This window comes from Acipenser ruthenus, chromosome 17 (genome assembly GCF_902713425.1).
Source record: "Acipenser ruthenus chromosome 17, fAciRut3.2 maternal haplotype, whole genome shotgun sequence".
Classification (NCBI taxonomy): domain Eukaryota; kingdom Metazoa; phylum Chordata; class Actinopteri; order Acipenseriformes; family Acipenseridae; genus Acipenser; species Acipenser ruthenus.
In genome coordinates this window covers 3227898-3250653 of record NC_081205.1, presented here as the reverse complement: position 1 = coordinate 3250653, position 22756 = coordinate 3227898, and the positions used below count along the sequence as shown (strand labels likewise).

Below are 22756 nucleotides of genomic sequence, written 5' to 3'. Positions count from 1 at the left end.
AAAATATAAATACCATGTTATAGACCTACATTCTGTGTTGACAAACTGTAGTCCAGGCACAGATAAATGATTATTGCAAGCCTGAAATTAGTGTTTTTTTTTTTTTTTTTTACAGCATAGCTTTGCTATAAAAAAATACATTTTGGAGAACAAAAGCAAGGAGGCAAGGAGAACATATGTATTATTCTACTGCACATTGCATCAAATATAAATTGCAGGCTTCGCAACATAAGCTCCAAATCAAATGGTCTTGTTCAGTCCTCCAGAATCCCAGCATTCCGTGGTACTATGTCACTCGCTCTAACTCTCCCTCATGATTGGCTGACACAAGACCAAACATGACAAATCGAATACCCATAATGTATTTTCCGACTTTTAATTGGCTGGAAACTGTTCTGGCTCAAGCAGTCAATGCCAGAAACGGAAATGCTCGCAGGAAGCTCGGATTAGTTCAGTTGGCGTTCGTCTGTTTATGTACAAATTCTAAAGTACGAGGATATGTTGCTGGTTGAGTTACGAGCATATATTATTTAAAGCGCAGCCTTTATTTATTAATATGGTGAGCGCTGTTATCTCTGTGTAAATAAATGTATTTGCTCCTTTCAGGGAAACGTAGCTTTACATTATTTATTTATTCAGTTGCAAATGGTAGCTGTAGTCGACGTTTAATTTGTTATAGAAAGTTTTACACTTGAGAGTATTTTGAAGTTAAAAGGTGTTTCGTTGAAAATATAACACACTGTTGATATACATAATTGTTACCGGTATGTAAATATTTATTTTAAAATTATTTTCTTATTATTGTTATCATTTTTTTTTTTTTAGTTGAAAGAAAAATAAGTATTGGATACAAATTTCTACCTGCCAGCTGTCAGAAGATTTATTCTAGAGTGTAAGTTTATGATGGTATTTGTTTTGTCGTACAACTTGTGTTGTAACTAGAGTATCGTATTTTGCTGCCATTTATCGGTATCAACCTAAGTTCTAGGCTGTTATTTATAAATTATATGTTAATTATTATTATTATTATTATTATTATTATTATTATTATTCTGCTGCTTGACAAATGTACGACGTTTCTTTGCGTACCATGACAATCAATGTAAAGGATAACGAATGTTGCCGATCCGGCTATAACAATCCAATGAAAAATTCAGATTAATGTGTTGCAGCATACATCGATGGCGTATGTATTCTGTTGTCAATTCGGTCCATTGTAAATGTACACTATTAGGATTATCGCAAGTATGACAGTACCTCTGGCTTGCCATTACCAGAATTGTGAAAGCGGTGACTTTTTGATGTAAAAATTAAACATGGTCCAGCAACAGTATAACCGCATATGGTCAGTCATTTATAAAGACGAGAGGTCCTGTATAGCGTTATTTGTATACAAATGAATCAATCGCACAGTTCAGATGTGTTCCATTTGTTTCTATTTAAAACACAGGACTGTACAACATAAATCGCCAGTGAGCATTATCATCAGTCATGAGAAGAAAATATATATAGGAGGCTGTGTGGTCCAGTGGTTAAAGAAAAGGGCTTGGAACCAGGAGGTCCCCGGTTCAAATCCCACCTCAGCCACTGATTCATTGTGTGACCCTGAGCAAGTCACTTAACCTCCTTGTGCTCCGTCTTTCGGGTGGGACGTAATTGTAAGAGACTCTGCAGCTGATGCATAGTTCACACACCCTAGTCCCTGTAAATTGCCTTGGATAAAGGCGTCTGCTAAATAAACAAATAATAATAATAATAATAATAATAATAATAATAATAATAAAGAACTGTAAATCCATCAAATTAACTGTTATATAAAATTCGCTTTGTTTGTGAAAATGATTTTCCTCGATAGGAGGCTAAAGGAATTCTTCCATGTTCATTGTATTATAGAGGTAAAAGGCTAAACATGAAACGTGCTGAGTAGGATGATGGCTACAGAGTGATATGGTCTTGGTGCTTTATGTTGTAACTAAGCTACAGAGGAAAGCCTGGAGCTGTCAAGCCCAAGACATCCCATTGATCACATCCCATCATGCTCTTAAATCTACCCTCTCGCTCTTTCTCTGAATTAGTTGTCTGCGTTGTGTTTTTGCTGGATTGGGAAAAGGGAGAATGCTTGAAGAATGTTACCGGTAAAAGGGAGAGATGCCGGGGTCTGGCAGCAAACTAAAGGCCTGCTATACAAAAACCTGCTTATTAAATGGAGGACCAAACAGCAGAGTCTGCAGGTAAGTCACTTTAGAAACGCTGACAATTGAGAAAAATGAATATTCATTTATTTCACTTAAAGAAATGTGTAAGTAGGTTTCCTTTTTTTAAACTCATTGAATAAGACATTTCAGACCTGGATTTTTCCATAGCATGCAGTGCCACCTGGAGGACAAATGCTATAATTATGGTTTCTTTTACTACAAATTAGATTTATTTGTTCATAGATTTGAAGAAATCTTAATCGATATTACATCTGGGTTGGCCCTCCACATCTTTGAATTTGGCCCCTTGACCCCTCAGCTGAACCAGGCAACGTATTGTGTTAAAACAGTGTTGTATATTAAACCTAAAAGAACGATCTAGCAATTTTCCAGGTTAGTTCACCAGAACCCAGAGCAAGTCAATTTGCTAGTTTAAGCATTATATGTACACATGTTGTCTCTGCTTGGTTCTTTAGATAAGATACCAGCTCAATGCCTTAATGATTTGCAACTGTATAGCCCCCCACCACCATATTAATGGTTTTACCACCTCTTTGCCATCGGTCTAAGGAATTGGTTTGTTGTTTACAAAGGGTACCTTGCTCCTATTTATAGAGACTTTGGAATTGAAGGGTTTTTATTACCATGTCATGCATTGTTAATAGGGTTCTTTCATCATTTAATCTTTTCTGTCCTCAGGGAAATGTTTAAAGTGTTTTCAAATCTCAATGATATAGATTATAAGTAATGAACTAGATAAGTGGATGTTATTCAGGTTGTTTTTATTAAAGCTGCTTTTTTTTCATGATCAATTTGAAAGCAAACAGACATTTACATTCATTGATTGGCTCCAGTGCAATGTATAATTCTGTTAGGTAAATGCTTAATAACTTATTATTTCTTTCTCTTTACAGGAGCTGATCCTGCCCTTGCTGTTGCTGGGGCTCCTGATTCTCATCAGCACACTGCACCCCCACGTCTATTACCATGGCATCTCCACCGTGGAGCTGGAGCGCCAATACAGCTACGACTCGGAGCCAAAATACCTGGGATACACGCCCAACAATACCGTTACCAATCGCATTATGGACAAGGTGGCGGAACATTTAACTAACGAAGGTGGGTGTGTCTCAAACCCTATGGACACTCCTTGTCTCCCTGTCGTAGAACATACTGCCCATTCCACTTTCAGTCTCTGATCAGAAAACTTGTAGGTTTTATCGGCATTTGCCAGTGTAAAAGATTGCATCTGAAGACTCTCTGCAACAGTGAAGAGCAATGTTTTTTTAGACTGGAGAGAAATAAGTAATCGTCATTGATGTATTCACTCTCTCTATATAAAAGTAATGCTGGACGACTGTTATACTCCACAACCCTTGCGACTTGAACTGATTCTATGCTAGGACAATAAGTAAAAATCACGTATACAGAATGCATATTCACACAGAAGATGGATGATCAGTCATCACGAAAGAGAGTCTTATTGCTATCCTCTGAGTAGAAAATAAGTCATTTTGTACAATACACAAGTTACTTTTAATTGAATGTAATCTTAGATGATACATTTTTTGTTGAGATCATCATTAACAATAATTTAATTCTCAATTGCTTTACCAGGTATCAAAAGCCTTACAGCCCATGTGCAATTGTTTTAAGATTCTTTCTGAAGTGTGTGTTGGTTTCGCAGGGATTGAGGTGGAGATGTTCCACAGCGAGAAGGCCTTGGAGAATGCCAGCCTGCACGATCAGTCATCCTGGGTGGGTGTGGTGTTCCAGAACTCGTTAAGCTACCAGCTGCGCTTTCCCTACAATTCTGTGCCACTGCCCAGCGACTACACAGACTCAATCGGTAACTTCGACTAACAATGTATTACTTTCTGTGGGGGTGGGGCGCAGTGAATGCTCTAGTGCTTAGTGAGATACACCTGCTGAACTGTTTCTCTTCTCTCTGGAATCTCTATGATGGTAATTATGATCAGGAAACATAAGGCAGCAGTGTGGAGTAGTGGTTAGGGCTCTGGACTCCTGATTGGAGGGTCGTGGGTTCAATTCCTTGTGGGGAACACTGCTGCTGTACCCTTGAGCAAGGTACTTTACCTCCAGTAAAAACCCAACTGTATAAATGGGTAATTGTGTGTAAAAAAAATAATGTAATTGTATGTAAAAATATCTTGTAACAATTGTAAGTCGCCCTGGATAAGGGTGTCTGCTAAGAAATAAAATAATAATAATAATAATAATAAATCCTTGCAAAGAACAACCATGTGATGCCACTCTTTAATCCTATGTATTGATCTGTGCTGAAAAGCTCTCAGATGAGACAATGGACTAGGAGCTAACGGTCCACGCTACTTATGCGGCATAGAGAAAGAGGTGTGGTAAAGACCCTCGCTGAAATTACAGTGCATAATGTGCTAATCTCTTTCATTCCTCTCGCAGCCAGCTGCTTTACAGACAGTAAATCGTGCAAGGCTGCAAACTACTGGTACTCAGGATTCACCAAACTCCAGTCATACATTGATGCAGCCATCATAGAGGTCGGTAACCTTACACTGCTGGGGTCAGTTAGCCTCAGTTACATTTTTTTCTTCCCCGACACAGAGTTTTGAATTGGAACTCTGTTTCCCTTGGCAGGTGCAGACCCAGCGGGCGGTCTGGAGGGAGATGGAAGGACTACGGGTTGTGATGATGGGCCAGCCCGGGTCAGTGGAGGTCCAGAAGTTCCCTCACGCGCTCATCTCCATCTACCTGGTCCTGGCATTCACGCCCTTCGTGTCCTTCCTCATCGTCAACGTGGCGGCGGAGAAGGAGTGTCGCCTGAAGGATGCCATGGCCATGATGGGGCTGCACGACTCTGCGTTCTGGTGAGCTGGCAGTTTTACTACTGAGCTGGGACAGAGGAGCCCTGAAGAATGAATCTGTTTCCGCCATGTTAGTATATAGTAGGGTTAGACGATAATTACATTTTCAATTCTAGATTAGCGGTTAAAAATTAACAATTTAAATTCAGGTTGTAATACATCTTAAATTATGTTTTTACCCCCATAAATGTGCCACGGTATGTTTGCAGTTTTATCATGCTTTTTCCATGGTTATACTATGCATTTACCGTAGCTTACTCTGCTTTACCATGTTTCTTAATATGCTTTACCATATCGCCCTATTCTTTTACAATGCTTACCTGTGCTTTACTATGGTTTGATTTGAAATATTTAAGCATGTAATGTGAAACTGAGCCCCTTGTTAATGCTGTGTTCTGTGCTATTGTTCCTTGCTGCAGGCTGTCCTGGGGCTTGCTGTATGCTGCCCTGGTCTCCACCATGTCAGTCCTCATGGCAATCATCTCCACATGCACCTCCCTCTTTCCCAGAAGCAGCTTCTTTGTGATCTTTCTGCTCATTTTTCTGTACGGGATATCCACAGTGAGTACCTTGCAACAGTGGAAGGGAGATACTGAGGGATGAGTTGGGTGATGAGATAAATACAGCATGTATAAGAGTGATATGGTATGGCATAATACCAGAAATACAGTCAAAAAAGGGATCATTCTGGTAACAGAAAGACCATTGCCAGTACTATTGCGATACACAAACCTTTTGCTTCTTATAAAATGAGAAATACAGATGAGAAGTTTAATGGCTTCAGCGTACACCAATCTTTTTTTTTTTCATTTTAGAAACTTGCATAGCTTGTATTGCATGGTAATGGTATCACATTAGGATAAGCTGTTCTGCTTTAATTATTCATATTCCTCTATACATTCTAAAAATAACATGTATAGTCAAGGGTGCTGTGTGAACCGATTTTTCCTATAATATTTGCTATATTAAATATAAAGGTCTGTTTTCCTGCTTGCTTTCCCAGATCTTCTTTTCCTTCATGCTTACACCCCTCTTCAAGAAACCCAAGTTCGCCAGCACTGTGGGCTCCATGCTGACAGTAGTGTTCGGTTGCCTGTCTCTCTTCACTGTCCTGATGAAGGATTTCCCTCAACCGCTGGTCTGGGTGCTGTGCCTGCTGTCTCCCAGTGCCTTCTCCATCGGCATTGCACAGGTAAGATGTGACTAGGAGGGCTGGGGCTGATGAGCTTTCTACACAAGACAGGATCAATGTATTAATGCCTGTAAAGGTGTGCCGCTAACACCCTGTCTTCAGGTCTGGGATTGCATGCTATTTATAAAAATGGAATGTACTTTTTTGTAGCAAATTAATGTTTGTTTATTATTTCTCTAGAAAAATAACATAATATGGGAATAGCTTTAGATTTTAGAACAAGAAAAAAATGCAAGTAGCTTTAGATTAAGACTGCCTGGTTCATAAACCACTTTGTATTTTTTAGGTGGTGTACCTGGAAGCTCAGGGAGATGGAGCAGTCTTCTCCACTCTGTCCAATGGCCCCCACCCCCTTTTTGTGCCCCTTGTCATGCTGGTGCTTGATAGCTTCCTTTACCTCCTGCTAGCAGTCTACCTGGACCAGGTCTTGCCAAGTACGTGTGGGGCTTTAGGGCACCTCTCTATTCTACTCAGCCTGGGACATGCATTTACCACAATATCACCTTCTTTAAACAGACATACCTGCATGGTACTGGACTGTACTGAGATAAAGTTGCTTAGTGGGGTGTCTAGAAGATGACTCAGACAGTAGGTTACGTGCTTTTTCTCCCAATAGTCAAGCAACAGTTATTTACACCCTGTGCCCACCTTGTTTTTCAGATCCCCTTGCTTAGTAGCAGAGAATATAGTGGGTTCAAGTAGCTCAGTGGTTAGTGCTGCAGTGCTAATTCAAGGTCCCTGGTATGGGTGTTTTCAGTCTCTTACTGCGTTTGTTTCCCTGCTCACAGGGGAATATGGAATACGCCGGTCCATCCTCTACTTTCTGAAGCCGTCCTATTGGTCCAGACACATGAAGCACTATAAAGAGGTCAGTTCGCGGTTTGATAGTGAAGTAAACGGCGTCCCTCCGTCCAGCGAGTCAGTCGAGCCCGTGTCTTCAGAGTTCCAGGGGAAGGAAGCCATCAGGTAAAGATGTACCGGAAATCCCCTGATTGTTTTGAGATTGCTTCTTATTTTACTTATAGTACTTAACTCCTTATACATAAGATACTAGCGAAGTGGAAACAAGTGTACATTGGTGGAGTAAAGAAAACGTGATTAAGTGGGTAGGGAATTGTTGAATAAATCTCTTTTTTTTTGTTTGTTTGTTTTTCAGAATTAACAATATTCATAAAGTTTATAAGGAGAAGGACAGTTCTGTTGAGGCACTTAGAGGTATGAGGGTGTTATTTATCCTTCTCACACCTCGTCTGGTGTCCTGCTGTGTTTGCAATTTGTTTAATATTGAGTGAATAGAAAAGGCCAGGAACACACAAACAAAAACGCAGTTTACTTGGTTGCAATTTTACAAGCTTACAGGCACTGTGACAAAGTATACTGTGGTGAATGTCTGATCTCACTTCTCTGAGTAGGTTTGACGTTTGACATCTATGAGGGACAGATCACAGCCTTGCTGGGGCACAGCGGAGCAGGGAAGTCCACGCTGATGAATATTCTGTGCGGGATCTGCCCTCCCACTGAAGGTAAGCAACACACAGCCAAGCATTCCTGTTAAATTGCAGCATTAGAACACTTTTTTTAAAGGTAGTCTTTGTAAAATGTGTTCATAAATACACATAATGAATTGGTTTAAAACTTTATGGCTGAGTACTGTACAGTAAAAAAAAAAAAAAAAAAAATAATAATACATTAATTAAAAGTTTTACTGTGGATTCTGGATGAGCAGAAGTAGATACTAATGATTTGCAACAGAATAGATTTTCTTCTAAAACATTTATAACGGAGCAATAAAGCTAACAAGCGGAGAACATCTTGAGACGGATTGCTGGCAGTATTGAGCTAATACAGTCAGCAATTGTTTAAGTACAGTCTCCTGTATACAGTGCATATTGGGTGGTTCTAAAGTCCTCTCTCGACAGGCTCTGCCATGATCTATGGCTCCCCAGTGTCTGAGATGGCAGAGGGGCTGGAGATGCGGAGGCTGATGGGAATCTGCCCGCAGTTCAACATCATGTTCGAGGTTCTGACTGTGGAGGAGCACCTGAGGATCTTTGCTGCCATCAAGGGCATCCCCCCTGGCGACATCAACAGAGAGGTGAGGGGGCAACCTGCCAACACACACACACACAGGTGTAAGAGTGGTTTTACCAGATGTAGCAGTCATGATGGTGACCCCACATGCCACCAACACCACTTCCTACCTGGACTAAAGCTAGCCTGTATTGGTTAAGGATTTAGGAAGGGAACCTGCATTGAGTAAGGATGGGATTGTGATGTAGCTGAAGTGAAATATTGAACTGTGTGTTCCTGTTACTCATCTCAGGTAGCCAAAGTGTTGAAGGACTTAGATCTGGAGAAGATCATGGACGCCCAGGCCAAGAACCTGAGCGGCGGCCAGAAGAGGAAGCTGTCTGTGGGCATTGCCATCCTGGGGGACCCCAAGGTGGGAAATGCATTCTCCTTCCTCCACTCCCACACCTGCTCTGTTTCTGTACAACCCTCCACACTCTAAACAGTGGCAAGTCTTAATACTGCTGCTCTTCATATCAATCCTGTTGGTGTTTTCTGTCCTTTTTTACCCACTACAGTGGAAAAAGTTCATAGATAGATAGATAGATAGATAGATAGAGCACGTTTACAAGGTTCAAGGTGGCGTTAGTAAGACGTGCAGAGGTTTCGATCAATAAGACCAATCTCCTTTTTTGTAGATTCTTCTCCTGGACGAGCCCACGGCAGGAATGGACCCCTGCTCCCGGCACCAGGTGTGGTCTCTGCTGAAGAGCCGTCGGTCGGATCATGTCACTGTACTCTCCACCCACTACATGGACGAGGCTGACATCCTGGCAGGTACAGTAGAGCCCGGCTGCCTTCTCACTTTGACACAAACACATGGCAGTAAATACAGAAGAACCACTTATTGCCAACCTGCTCCAGGAGACATGGGACAGTTGTTTGTATTAATGGACGTATAAAAGGACTGTAAACACCGTAAAGAGTCAAACACTTTCTCAGCAATAGTAATCGCGCTGTATCGTATCCCCCTGGTGGGGATGCATAGGACATAATAATATAAAACAATCCTCTCACCTACTCTCTGTTTTATATTCCTTTAGATCGGAAAGCTGTGCTCTCCCATGGACTCCTCCGGTGTATTGGCTCCTCTCTCTATCTCAAAACTAAATGCGGGGTCGGCTACCACCTCCGGTAACTCCTTCCAGTTGCTTTTCAGTACAGGCACTGTGTTTTCCATTAACAGACTGCTGAGGGGATAGATGTGTAATCTGTTGGTCTGTTGACTGCAACTCCACATGTTGTAGCAAGTTACTTTTTGATCCTTCACCTTGGCATCCACAGCTGTGCCTTGCTGTATTATTACCATTAGTAAATAATGTTTTCTTTCTCAGAATGTCAGTGACTGAGTCATGTGACACAGACCACATGACCTCATTGATCAAACAGCACATCTCTAAGGCACAGTTGTCACGGCAACAGGAGGCGGAACTGACATACACTCTTCCTTTTGAAAACATGGACACGTTTTCAGGTATATTAAGTATTGGGTACAGTATCCTTTACTGTCAAAGAACCAAAAATGTTGGGCAGGTAGTTAAAATATACAACGTGGATACGGGGGGGATAGTGACAGCCTTGATGAAAGTAATCCTTCCATAACTGTCAATCATACATTATTCTGTCAAAGAGAAGTCCTCCATAACTCCCGTGCTTAATTTTCGACTCCTCTTTCCTTCACCAGGCCTGTTCTCAGAGCTGGACAGCCGGCCTGATCTCGGAATAGAGAACTACGGTGTTTCCATGACAACACTGGAAGATGTTTTCCTGAAGCTAGAGGCTGAGGCTGAGGTCGATCAAGCAGGTAAAAAAATCTACCTGTCTGATAGTGTGTCTCTGTGTAAACTGCATCTTGATGAAACCCCAGGTTCCTTATATCTGTCTACCTTCAATTTGTAATTTCTTTCTGTAAGTCCCCCCTGTAAGCACCACCCCCCCCTTTGTTGCTCTCTGCCCTCATGTTAAGGCTTCATTCACCCTGTCCTCTTGTCTATGTCCCAGATTACAGCGTGTTTAACCAAGAGCAGGTGGAGGAGGAAGGGGACGCCTCTTCTCTGGACGACACTGACCAGCAGCTCCTCGTCTTCTCTGACAGCAAGTCTGAGGGCTTCTCTGGACACGCTCTGTGGAGGCAGCAGTTCCGCACCATAGCCAGACTGCACCTGCTCAACCTGCAGAGGGAGAGGAAGCCCATCATGTGTGTGCCAGAGTACATGTGTGTGTGTGTGTGTGTATGTGTGTCCTGATTTACTTTGTGTGTGTGTGTGTATGTATGTGTGTGTCCTGATTTACTTTTTCCGATCCTTGCTTTGTACAATTGTGTCCTACTGTGTGTGAACTGACTGGCCCCTCTGCCCCGATCTCTCCCCTCTCCAGTCTGGCTCTGTTCGTCATCTTCCTGGCCTCAGTGCTGGCTCTGTCCCTGATCAGTGGCAATATTCGAATCAACGCCACGACCCGTCGGCTCTCCCCAGACCTATACCTCCTCAGCAGCAAACAGCCGCTTTCCAAGTACGCTAGCAGCCTGCTGCTGCACAATGCCACCGGTGAGAGGCATTGTTTAATTATTATTATTATTATTATTATTATTATTATTATTATTATTTATTATTATTTATTTCTTAGCAGACGCCCTTATCCAGGGCGACTTACAATTGTTACAAGATATCACATTATTTTTACATACAGTTACCCATTTATACAGTTGGGTTTTTATTGGAGCAATCTAGGTAAAGTACCTTGCTCAAGGGTACAGCAGCAGTGACCCCCACCTGGGATTGAACCCACGACCCTCCAGTCAGGAGTCCAGAGCCCTAACCACTGCTCCACACTGCTGCCCATTCAGAAATAGCATGTGATTCTATAACATTTCAAGTCCATATGCTCTACACACTATACATTCTATTCTACTAGACTAGACAGCGCCAAATGACATTCAAACCCATAAATCCTTTAGCAGAACACCTGCTGCTGCAGTGGCTTTCAGTCAATGCCAGTGTAGAGATTAGAATTGATTTTATTTGCTCTTTTATGGTGGATTGTTGCTATAAAAGTACTGTTATGTTTCTCTTGACAGACTCGAGTATTGACGACTTCATCCAAAATCTGGAATCGCAGGATATTAAGGTGGAATTGCAGAAAGGAAATGATTTCATGGCAACTGCCCCACATAGTGCCGCCTTTAACATTTCAGGTTCCAATAAGGTAAAATATCCAGATCCCCTTTTTTTTTTTTTTTTTTTTTTTTTTTTTTAAACATATATTACAATGTCTATGCTGTATGTAATTGAAATGACTGCCTAGTAGTGGGGTTTATGACCTTGTCTGTGTGTATTTCTAGCAGCACTACGAGTACACAGCTGTGTTTAACAGTACCAAGGTACACTCCCTTCCTATGCTGCTGAATATCCTGAGCAACGCCCTGCTGCACAGCCTCAATGGAACCGGTCGCATCGAGACATGGAGCAAACCCTTTGAATTTGTGAGTCAACAACCTGGGATTGTTACTGGGAATAGGAGTCGAAATGCTTAGAAGCACAGTCCTAATTTTGGATATGGATGTACGTCACACAGTACAGTTTTTCATATATCCAGAGATCTGCTTGCCAGATTGTCCCGAAAGTTGTTAAGTACATTCTTTTGCACAACTATTTATTTTTTTCCTAGAAAATTCCTGAGGCTCTATCGAGCGCCCTGATCTATATTGAAGCAGTTCTGCTGGGAATGCTGGCAGCAGGAATGCCAGCCTACTTTGCCATGGAACACACACGGGACCGCGAGGTAAGAGCACCATGCACATGCACAGGGCATCTCGTAGGAGTCATTCTTCTCTAAGTGATTTCCTCTGTCAAGAATTGGCACAGGTGAATTCACACAGAGACTGTCATTCTGAATTAGTCCCACAACTTTGTTTAGGAGGCGTAGTGTGTGTGCAGCATACTGTGTCTGGTCTTGTTCACATTAAAACCTGGAATGGTTTAAAAGACTATACAATGGTAAGTTAATCCCATAGGGGAGCATCATCATCTGTATCCCTCCTTACCAGTTCCTTCCAGCAACCTCCCTTTCTCTTTCTCTGAAGATAAAGTGCCGATCCCAGCTGCGAATCTCAGGCTTGGTCCCCTCTGCATACTGGTGCGGTCAGGCTGCTGTCGACATCCCCTTCTACTACCTCATCTTGATCGCCATGACCAGCACTCTCTTCGCCTTCCACTCGGAGGAGCTGTTGCACGCCGGCGCATACACATCGGTGGTGAGTTGGTCACTGCTGTCACTGACCAGGGAACGCTGTTAATTACATTAACAATTTTGCACAGTTTGTCTAAATGTTCAAAAATATAACTTGGAATGTGTATTTAATTGCTAAGCTGCTTCAAAATTATTCAAGCAGCTAAGAGGGGGGGAAAAAAAAGCTATTAGTTCTTCTGATTCTCCTACGTTTTCACCCCATACCCTGTTCTTTGTTTCTCTCCCCGTTTCATAAAATATTACACATTTTTGGCTCCCGATATTTTTAAATATTTTAGATCATGCCTTGTTTAAGAGGTGAGTGTTTATCGAAACTAGAAAATGTTTTTGTTCCTTGTGTATTTAGATCCCTTGTCTGATAGGCTACGGTCCAGCGATGATCCTCTTCACCTACGTGGTGTCCTTCATGTTCACTCGCGTCCAGAACAATCGGGATTTCCTCTCTGTCGTCTCCATGCTGGTGAGTAGAACTCAGTGGAGGTTCTGTGGGTCGAACCAGCAACCAGGAACATTCTCCCGAGAGGATCTGAAAAGCTTGTTTAATTCAGGTCATTATATGTCGAATATCCCAGTTTTGTTTCTAAAATATAAATGACACCGTTGCGGGTCTGCAGGAATGCAAATCAAATCATGGCAAAAAAAATGTTTCAGCGCAATTGGACCTTTGGATCAAAATGTTAGCCGCTGGTAATTTTTGGTTGTAGAGATTTCAAGGATTTGCATTCCTACAAGTCAAAGATGACGACATGTACTGTATGTTCTTGGGTGAGTTAACTTTTTTTTTTTTTAAAGTTATGGATACTGTACCTATTGCATCGCAAGACCTTCTCAAAATGAGAAGAAACAGATACAGTACCTACACTGAACAATGATAAAGGAAATAATCCAGAACACTTGTCTACTTGTTGCCTTTTTGTCCTTCAGGTCTGTGTGGTATCTGCATTCTTGGTTCAACTGACCTATGTGAATGAAAACCAGGTCATAGCCACAATTCTGCACAACTCTTTGTGCTTCTTCAACCCACTGTACCCGCTCATGGGCTGTCTCAACTGCATTACCAAGGTATGCTGTAGCCTCTAAAACCACACCGTCCACCTGGAACGTATGTATGATTACAGTTTCTTTTTTGTTGTATATACATTATGGATTTCTTAATCATGCCTGGTTGTCCTCTGTCCCTAGAAGACTTTCACTGACATGAGCATTTATGAAGACACTGGAACGCTGAGTAGAAACATGCTGGTAACCATTGTATCGGTGAGAAAGCCGCTCCAGAACTTTCTTCTCCTTTCTTTCTTTCCTCTCCTCTCTCTCGCTCTCTCTCTCACTGCCTTGCTCTCTGTGATTCCTTTAAAATGTCAGGGTGGACTGTGTCATCAAAGTACTGTATAAGACAGTGCTTGCATTAAACTATATCTGTTTCATGCTTTCAATTTGGTTTGAAATGTGGGACTGGAAGGTTGTCACTATTTAAAAAACAATGTGGGTTGTTACTTACAGTTTTTTAATAATTTAGCCACCGACGTGATATAAAAAATTGTGGCGGGAGATGTGGTATTGTATGCTGTTTGCTTACTAAATATTTTAGTATCCCTAAATAGTTAAAATAATTTGCATACAGTATAAAGAGCAGATTCAAGACAGGCAAGTTGACTCTATTGCAGTGGCAACCCCAGTTGTATCCGTTTTCTATCATGCAAATTCAGAAAATGTTGTATCTCCTCTCCGCAGCCCTACCTGCAGTGCATCTTTCTTCTCTTCTTGCTGCGTTGGCTGGAGATCAGATACGGAGGCAAGACCATGAAGAATGATCCGCTGTGCAGGTGAGCGCTGAACCCAACTCCAGTAAAGCTGCTGAAAGGCTCTGTTATTGCCAGTATCCATTCATAGCGGTGTTCTTAGTGCCCAGACCCGAGTTAAACTAATGCCATGTGTGTCAGGAGGCTGTGTGGTCCAGTGGTTAAAGAAAAGGGCTTGTAACCTGGAGGTCCCCGGTTCAAACCCCACCTCAGCCACTGACTCACTGTGTGACCCTGAGCAAGTCACTTAACCTCCTTGTGCTCCGTCTTTCGGGTGAGGCGTAATTGTAAGTGACTCTGCAGCTGATGCATAGTTCACACACCCTAGTCTCTGTAAGTTGCCTTGGATAAAGGCGTCTGCTAAATAAACAAATAATAATAATAATAATAATAATAATAATAATAATAAAAAAACATAGTCATTTAGCTTTTATCCAAAGCGAATTACAGAGACGATGGGCAGTGTCAATGACTGCAGGGACCCTATTGCCTGTGTTTACTGGACAGGATGGGTGTTTTGTTCTGTTTTTAGGATCTCCTCTGGGAAGACGAAAGTACAGAGGAACCCTGAAGAGTCAGAGAATGAGGACGAGGATGTCCAAGCAGAGAGGGCAAGGGTCAAGGAAGCACTGAGCTGTCAGAGCTGCGAAGAGGTGGGGCCTGGTGTAGTGTGTCATAATTTCCTCTGTGTGTGTGTGTGTGTGTGTGTGTTGGTGATGGGCATATGTTAAAAATTATGTCCCAAATTTTATTTTATATTTGAATTTTTATATCTGATTATTTATTTATTTATTTATTTATTTATTTATTTCTCTCTCTCTCTAGGCTGTAACTACGTGCTTGAAGATGTCGTTTATATATAAGTCCAAAGTCCTTGACTCAGAATTCTCACTGAAACCTTTCAATGTTTCCCTTTTAGTTTAGGATGACTTCATACCACAGTTAAAACGGTCTGTGATCGTATCACGCCAATCACATATTAACATTGTGGCGAGCAGGTTTCCAGGGGCGAGGTGAATAACAGGAATGGAAGAATAACTGGCTCTGTGGCTCTACGGCTCTTTGTCTCCCGTAGAAGCCAGTGGTGGTGGTGAGCAGCCTGAGGAAGGAGTACAGCACCCGTCATGACGGTTTCATCTTGAACACCAAGAAGAAGAAAGTGGCAACAAGAAACATCTCCCTCTGCGTTCGCAAAGGTCAGTGCTGCTGCAGGTTAAACAAGCTGTAAAGTCATGCCTATGTATGCCAGTTAAGGTAATCTTAAAGTAATTGTGTTTTTAATGGTACTGTAATATATAAGTAAATAAATAAAGGGGTACATTTAGTGTGCTTTTGCCTCTTGGTGCTAACAAGTGGTTGCTTTGCCTCCAGGTGAAGTGCTGGGACTGCTGGGTCCAAACGGAGCAGGGAAGACCACTACCATGTACATGCTGGCTGGAGAAACGGAGCCCACGGCAGGACAGGTAATCAAAATCAGTTATCAAACTGTTTGTATAGAAGGCTGTTTCCCCTGCAATCTAAAAGTGCAGCCAAAAATCTCCATAACTTCCAACAGTCTGAATTGTTTCTAGGGAGAATGTGTCCGCACCCATACACCTCACTGATATCGAGGTACTTTGTACATTTAAATTCTTCCACCTGGTCCCCTTGACATGTCGGGTATAGACAACACACAGACCCTCCTCTTACCCACTCCACCCTGCAGTGCATGCTGTTCCCCGGCCCTGCCTCTGACACCCCGACTTGTTTGACAGGTGCTGATGGGTGATTACTGCACCGAGTTCCGGCAGGTGGACAGCACCCTGGAGTACATTGGCTACTGTCCACAGGTGAACCCGCTGTGGCCCAAGATCACCCTGCAGGAGCACCTGGAGATCTACGCCTCCATCAAGGGGCTCGGCCAGAATGAGGTCGCCGGCATCATCAAACGGTAACGCAGCACAGCCCAACCCTCTGCATTACTGCTCTGATAAAGAAGACTTCATTGAACGTTATTGACAGTCTGCAATGCGAAATCCATTTGATTTTATTTATTTCCTGTGCTTCTATGAAATCTATTTTAACTTATATGTTGTAGTAATATTTCTGTTCTCTTTACAGTGTTGTGAATGCACTGGAGTTGAAGGAACACCTTAAAAAGAAAGCCAAGAATCTTTCGGCAGGAATTAAGAGAAAGGTACAAGCTCTAGTTATATCCAAAGAGAAACCCAGAATCTCCTCCTCCTTTATGTTCTCGTCTCTCACTGTTTAGAGATCCTGCTTCCCCGTTAGCGAATACTGCACACTGCCTCCCCATCCCTCAGCTCTAACCTTGGTGCTTCATACAGTACAGTACATTGTTGTTTCTGGAATTTGTGGGAATTTTGCTTTGTATCTCTTTGTTTCAGCTCTGTTTTGCCTTGAGCATGCTGGGTAACCCCCAGATTGTGCTTCTGGATGAACCTTCAACAGGAATGGACCCCAAAGCCAAGCAGAGGATGTGGTGAGCATTATTTACATGAAACAGTGTTCCACACTGGTAAACTGAGAGACACTTCATACAAAGATAAGCAATGTTTCTGAGTAGGTTAAGAAAATATATTTAGCTTATCAGAGCTACTTTACCATACAGCATGTTTTATATCTCACTCTGAAACGGCACATCTACCATTAAACGCAGAAGTTCCATTGGTAATCGTCTGTTTTTCTAATCTATCCCTTGCTTATTCTTTCCGGTCATAGGAGAGCTATCCGTGCAGCATTCAAGAACCGCCAGCGGGGGGCGATACTCACCACCCACTACATGGAGGAGGCGGAGGCTGTGTGTGACCGAGTCGCCATCATGGTGTCAGGGCAGTTGCGGTAAGGGCAGGGGGCAGCTGTGTTTAGGTGTGGCAGAGGGTGGTTGCAGTATAAAACAGAGAGGATCATGTTAGGATTGGGGTGGGGCTTTTTTGTCTCCAAAAAAAAAAGAAATCCAGATGTATCAATTTGCCTGCTGCTGCAGTTGATGAATTAGGACAAGCAGTGGCACAAAAGTAAAAAAAAAACAAAACAAAAATGTGTTGCTGCAGGTGTATCGGCTCTATCCAGCACCTGAAGGGAAAGTACGGCCGTGGGTACAGCCTGGAGGTGAAGCTGCGGGAGGAGATGACAGGGCTGCAGCAGGTGGATCCCCTTCACAAGGAGATCCTGAGAATCTTCCCTCATGCAGTGCGGCAAGAGAGGTACAGTGCAGCAGAGAATGGGTGTTTTTATAACTGTCCGATGCTTTTAACCCTGTTCTGTTTATTTTTAGTTTACTGCAACAGGATCCATTGGTTTCTGTTTCCTCTGGTAATGTGAAGCTATGGAGGAGTCAGTAAAATAAATAAGAAATACAGGGATAGAAATAAAACTGCTGTTGCGTAGCAGTTTAACCCATTCCAGGTTTTACTACAGGCTTGATTAACCACAATGTATAGGTAACACGCTCAGGTGTGTCTTATTAAACTCATAGTAAAACCAGGAATCAAACTGCTATGCGGTGGGAGTCTTATTTCAATCCCTGAAATCGTGTGGAGACATTTTTTTTGGAACACTATTTAAGGGACCTTCAGATCCCTTCAACTTATTTTAGCACACCCAGGAACCAGAGTGTGGTAGCTATTTGGAGGGACAGATAACTGCCCTTGGGAACTATCCAGGCTTTGTGTTTGACACCTCCGCTCTAGGATCTGTGATTACAAGAATATCGACTGTGGTGCCCTGGTTTAATAACAATGCATGACACACAGGTTTTAGAGTAAACTAAACGTCTCTCTCCCTTCCCTCTCAGCTTTGCCACTCTGATGGTGTATAAGATCCCCATGGAAGATGTGAAGTCACTCTCACAGTCCTTTTCACAGTTGGAAAAGGGTAAGCTACCAGCAACAAATACATCATAGCAAAGAGTTTGTTCCTGTAAAAAGTTTGTGCCACTTTCTGATGGGGGGGGAAAAACAAACGTTTATTGTGAAGTTAGTACTGTACAAAATATTTTGGATGCAAGCCTGCATTTCAAGAGTGATTTTCTTTTTTAAATAGAGGTGCAAACAAAAGGCTCAGTACATCTGTTCCAATGTGACAAAACTTACGGCTTGTGTTCTTTAGAAGAATAATTAAAAAATGGTATACTACATTTTTTTTCATGTTTTGTTTTACAGCAAAAGATTCCTTCCATTTTGAGGAGTACAACTTCTCTCAAGCTACACTGGAACAGGTATGTTCTCTTTTTTTATTAGCATTTCATGTTTAGTAATAAAGAAACATTTGCACCTTTTAATTCCAGAACTTTATATTCACTTCAATACTGTTTTTTTTTTTTTTTTTTTAATTCTCCAAATTAACGGAATCCGCCGATTCACCTAACGTTTTCTGGTAGGTATTCTTGGAGTTTGCTAAAGAGCAGGAGAATGACGAGGAAGAGATTGGGTCCCTGAGCACAACGTTTCAATGGCAGAGACTTCAGCAAGACGAGCCGGTGTCGACGCCCCACTCGGACAGCATTGTCCACCAGCTTTAACCCCTGGAGCCGGAATACTGAACTCTTTTCTACTGAATCTGATTGATCTTGGATCTCTTGTACTCTCTCTGTGTATTGAATCTGACAACTCTCAGATCTCCAGTACGGAATTCTCTCTGTTCAGTTTGCTGGCATCGCTCAGACGTGTTATTGGAAATAATGCAGGACAACGAGCTTCTGAAGAGTTGTCTTTTGGTTTTATGTTTTGAGTGGATCTTCAAATATCTCCCTGCCCACTTCCTAAAGGAGATACACTTGATTGAATGCACTCTCAGCCTGCCAATATGAGTGAGTGGATTAATTTTAAGGAAATGACAGCCTTTTGAAACGAGCATGCATGCTCAAAGGGGCTACCCTTTTATATTCTAGAATAAACACAGTATATATCATTTTCATGCCACAATATAAAATGACACAGACAGCGTTAAATCCAGCAAGATGCGATAATACTGCTGATGCTACAGATAAATCATTAATAAGAGACAACACCATGCATTAAGAAAAATTGCATTAGGTGACAACAGTATTTTAAAGGGGAATTGATTTCAGCCTAAATACTTTGTTGTTGCATATATATGTGGTGGATTGAAATGCTGAAATTTGTATTCATACAGTTTCAATAATTGCTTCAGCCAGCTAGTGTCAGTCTTTTACATTTGTAAGAGTCACCTGTGAATGTATAAATGTAAGGCTTGAGGTATTGTCAAAGTATTATAAATCCATGAATGTGTAAATATATGATTGAGGAATGGGAGGGAGAGGCCCAGTTCACAACGGTAGGTCTTCCCTTGTGTCCACATGTAATAACAAATCATATTGCTTCCTCAGTAGTGTGGCTCAAAAGTCACGGTTTGTAAACAGCAGACTCCTGCAAAGATGATTGATCCACATGGCAGAGGTGGAGCTTCTCATTCAGAGCAACTCCTTTTTAGAAGTGTCTTCACAATTCCTCTACATTACTCTACATCCATAGTCTATAGTTGCAGTAGTATCACCGTTTGTTAAACTGTTCTGCAGAGTCCCTCAGTCGTTCCGTTCACAGCAATGCAGCCGTTTCTTTTCAGTTTTTTCAGAATAACGTGTGGTAAAACAGAATATTTTGAATACATCGATGCAGGGCTGTTAACTATGGTTGTCTCAAATGTTTGGTAAAAGAAGGTAATCTTTTATGACCATGTGTTTTTATGCATGGATCTTTAGCTTGTAGCTGGATAATTGGGGATTTATGTAATAACACATTTTGGGATTTAAGCCTGTTCATTAATCCCTTTAGTTGTATGTCTGCACTGGAGTTGGACCCCTGCTCAAGCTGAATGTTTTTACTGGTTTGCCATCTTAACCCAGGTGTTCAAGTCCATCCTATGTGTTCCAGCGGGAGAGATTCCAGCTTTTATTGGAGTTAAGGGTGAAAAAATGAATATTTTACTTACAGCTTGTTTCTGATATGTATCTAAGGTGGGTGGAAAGTACTGTATCCTATACACCCAACATTGCTATGTTTGTGTTTGTTTTAAAAAGGAAATTGCACTATTTGTAACTGTCCCTTCAATTCTTGATTTCTGTTGAATGGAAAGAAACAACTACTGCGGACCGCAAAGATATTTTTACTTTGCAGTTTTGCACTTGATTTTAATTGAAACAGCATTGTGTGTCATCATTTAACTAAATGCATGTAACTATTACTGTAGTATGGATAGCCTGATTTATAATATGCTTTTGTAAAATTACATTACAATGCATCTCTTTTTCTTCTTTATGCTCAGCCAGGAGGATTGAGCTTATAAATGAGAGGTGTGTTTTTTTGTTTTTTTTCTGGGGATAATTGTGACTGCAGTATAAGGACAAAGGGAGAAAAGGTTAAATATTTTTTGTGTAGATTACAATTTTTATTTCTACTTTTTAATGATTATTTTGTACAGGAAAGCCTGTCCTATTATCAATAAGCTAAGGATTTTTTATTTTTTTAATATAAAGAAACTGGGCTTTAATTAACTTTGAACCCTGCTTGTTGCACAGTGTTTATTTTTGAACACTCTACAAGTGTTGCACGTTTGTAATGCTGAGGGGAGAATTTAAAGCCAATCCATTCTTATACAGTTGCTGCCTTTGTGAACCTTTGTATATCGTAATACAGAGCTGATACAGTGATTGTGGTCATGATAGGTTTGTTTAATAAGTGGTTTATGAGGTGAATTGTCTGGTAATGTGACATTTGATTACAATATTCAGTTGATTCCGTTAACCATTGGTGCAATGAAGTGTTTTTTGTGGTATGTTTACATTCCATCCTCATTGCTTTAATATATCGCATTAGCATTATATCGATGTTTTCAATTAAATTAAATAAATAAATAAATACAATTTATATTAGAAGACAGAGAGGCCTTAACATCAGGGGTTATTCAAATAATGTTTATTCCAAGTTGTTTAATAATAAAATAGTTTGATATTGTCGGTTTCTTTAATAGAAACCTAGAACAATTTGATTATCACATTTTTTATTTTATTTTATTAATAAAAACAGACTTTGAAAAAATATTCTTTAAATCCCTCACAGCTTTGTGAGTAGGGCCTGGTGTCATGGAGACAGGCCATACTGTATAGTATAGTACTTCCCCATGAAACATGAGAGTGGAGTGTACAGGACATTCAACAACCGTGTTTTAGATTTTTACTGTAATTAGAATGCATGTTATTAAACGAGGGACAGACTTACTTGCTCCAGAGCAAAGGTTGCAGCAATCTTTTAAAACTACTAAGACATTAGAAACTGACCTGGTTTGATAGAACCTAAAACCTAACCCTCCTCCCATGTGCAATAGGGTTCATGAAAGGGTACATCTCCTTCATGAATTAAAAAAAAAAAAAGGTGCAACAACTTCACAGAAGTGAGTGTTTTAAATCTAGTCCTAAGAGCCTTTCAAGGTAGGTAGTGTCAGGTTACTTGTACGTTAAGGACATTGTTTTAACAGAACCTTTAAAAGAGGGCAGAGTGCATTCAAAAGTTTTAACTACTGTAGTTCTGTTTTTGCGTTTCACGAAATCTGTGGTATCATGTTTGAAATGTCAGTACCTGCAATGCACATGTTTTAGTTGTTGTTTGGTGTAACCTATAGCCTGTATGATAAACACTATTGTGTGTTCATGTTTTATTTTTTCCTTTTAACTGTATTACTGTTTTCAAAAATGTATCTGGGTGATTTTAGTAGTTCCAGGAGATGTGGATTTGTACGTATCACGGTTCACTCCAGATCGATTAATGAATCACAGCACTGTCAATTGTGAAATAAATTCCCTGTGCACCTTCAAATAAATACTGCTGTGTTTGCTTGGACCTTTGTTTTAATATTGTTTCATTTCAGAAAAATCAGTGTCAACTCTTGGCTTACCTCTTAGTAGCTATTTCAGGACACCCATATCCTCCTTTATTTCTACATTTTTTATGTCTCATTAGTTTTTACTCTGTGTGTTGTTTGGAACCCCTCCCAGTGCTCTCAGCTTTGCATGAAACATGAAGCACTTCTGCACTGTCAAGTTCTAATGGGGAGGGAATCCAAAAACTAAAACCAAAACAAGGGCTCACCTACAGAGAGGAGAGGGCCACTGCACACTATTGTACACTCAGAGACTTTTCAGAGTCAGGGTTTTCCATGTCAGGCATCACAGGTAGTATCATATATTATGCTGGCTAACGCATCCCATTGACCATCTGTGCCACACTTTATCATCATCATCTTCTGTGTTCCTCTTTGCTGAACCCTTTCATATAAAGGGAGAGATTTAAAAAGAAAAATCAGTTTCAGTCTATATGGTGGTATGTGGAAGATGCATATTGATGGCCTCAACCCTAACCCCAGCATATAAAACAA

General features: G+C 41.1%; 1 protein-coding gene across 5 annotated transcripts; it reads left to right on the top strand.

Moving 5' to 3' along the window:
• The first annotated feature begins 388 nt into the window (after window positions 1-388).
• LOC117423328 (cholesterol transporter ABCA5-like) lies at window positions 389-22221 on the top strand. Of its 5 annotated transcripts, none has more exons than XM_058989806.1 (40): window positions 389-559; window positions 826-892; window positions 2076-2231; window positions 3110-3314; window positions 3883-4044; window positions 4635-4732; window positions 4830-5059; window positions 5476-5617; window positions 6060-6248; window positions 6535-6682; window positions 7037-7214; window positions 7405-7463; window positions 7661-7771; window positions 8168-8343; window positions 8572-8691; window positions 8957-9095; window positions 9362-9452; window positions 9653-9792; window positions 10003-10122; window positions 10320-10515; window positions 10695-10864; window positions 11395-11522; window positions 11659-11799; window positions 11985-12098; window positions 12400-12570; window positions 12913-13026; window positions 13491-13628; window positions 13752-13823; window positions 14298-14389; window positions 14898-15018; window positions 15441-15561; window positions 15737-15828; window positions 16120-16295; window positions 16466-16541; window positions 16753-16847; window positions 17087-17206; window positions 17419-17571; window positions 18162-18241; window positions 18529-18584; window positions 18747-22221. In XM_058989806.1, the coding sequence occupies exons 3-40, from the start codon at window positions 2127-2129 to the stop codon at window positions 18885-18887; spliced, it is 4980 nt and encodes a 1659-aa protein (XP_058845789.1). In that variant the 5' UTR covers window positions 389-559; window positions 826-892; window positions 2076-2126; the 3' UTR covers window positions 18888-22221. The 5 variants fall into 5 exon arrangements, with proteins under 5 accessions (XP_058845789.1, XP_058845788.1, XP_058845785.1 ...); XM_058989805.1 differs by having other exon boundaries at window positions 390-559; window positions 11662-11799; window positions 13749-13823; XM_058989802.1 differs by having other exon boundaries at window positions 390-559; window positions 13749-13823.
• Window positions 22222-22756: the final 535 nt, after the last annotated feature.

Excerpts from the sequence above, each read along its gene's own strand:
- LOC117423328 (XM_058989802.1), top strand. The coding sequence starts at position 2,127 with ATGTTACCGGTAAAAGGGAGAGATGCCGGGGTCTGGCAGCAAACTAAA. Across the intron at positions 5,618-6,059 it reads TTCTGTACGGGATATCCACA|ATCTTCTTTTCCTTCATGCT; the intron begins GTGAGTACCTTG and ends TTGCTTTCCCAG. Across the intron at positions 18,585-18,746 it reads CTCAAGCTACACTGGAACAG|GTATTCTTGGAGTTTGCTAA; the intron begins GTATGTTCTCTT and ends GTTTTCTGGTAG.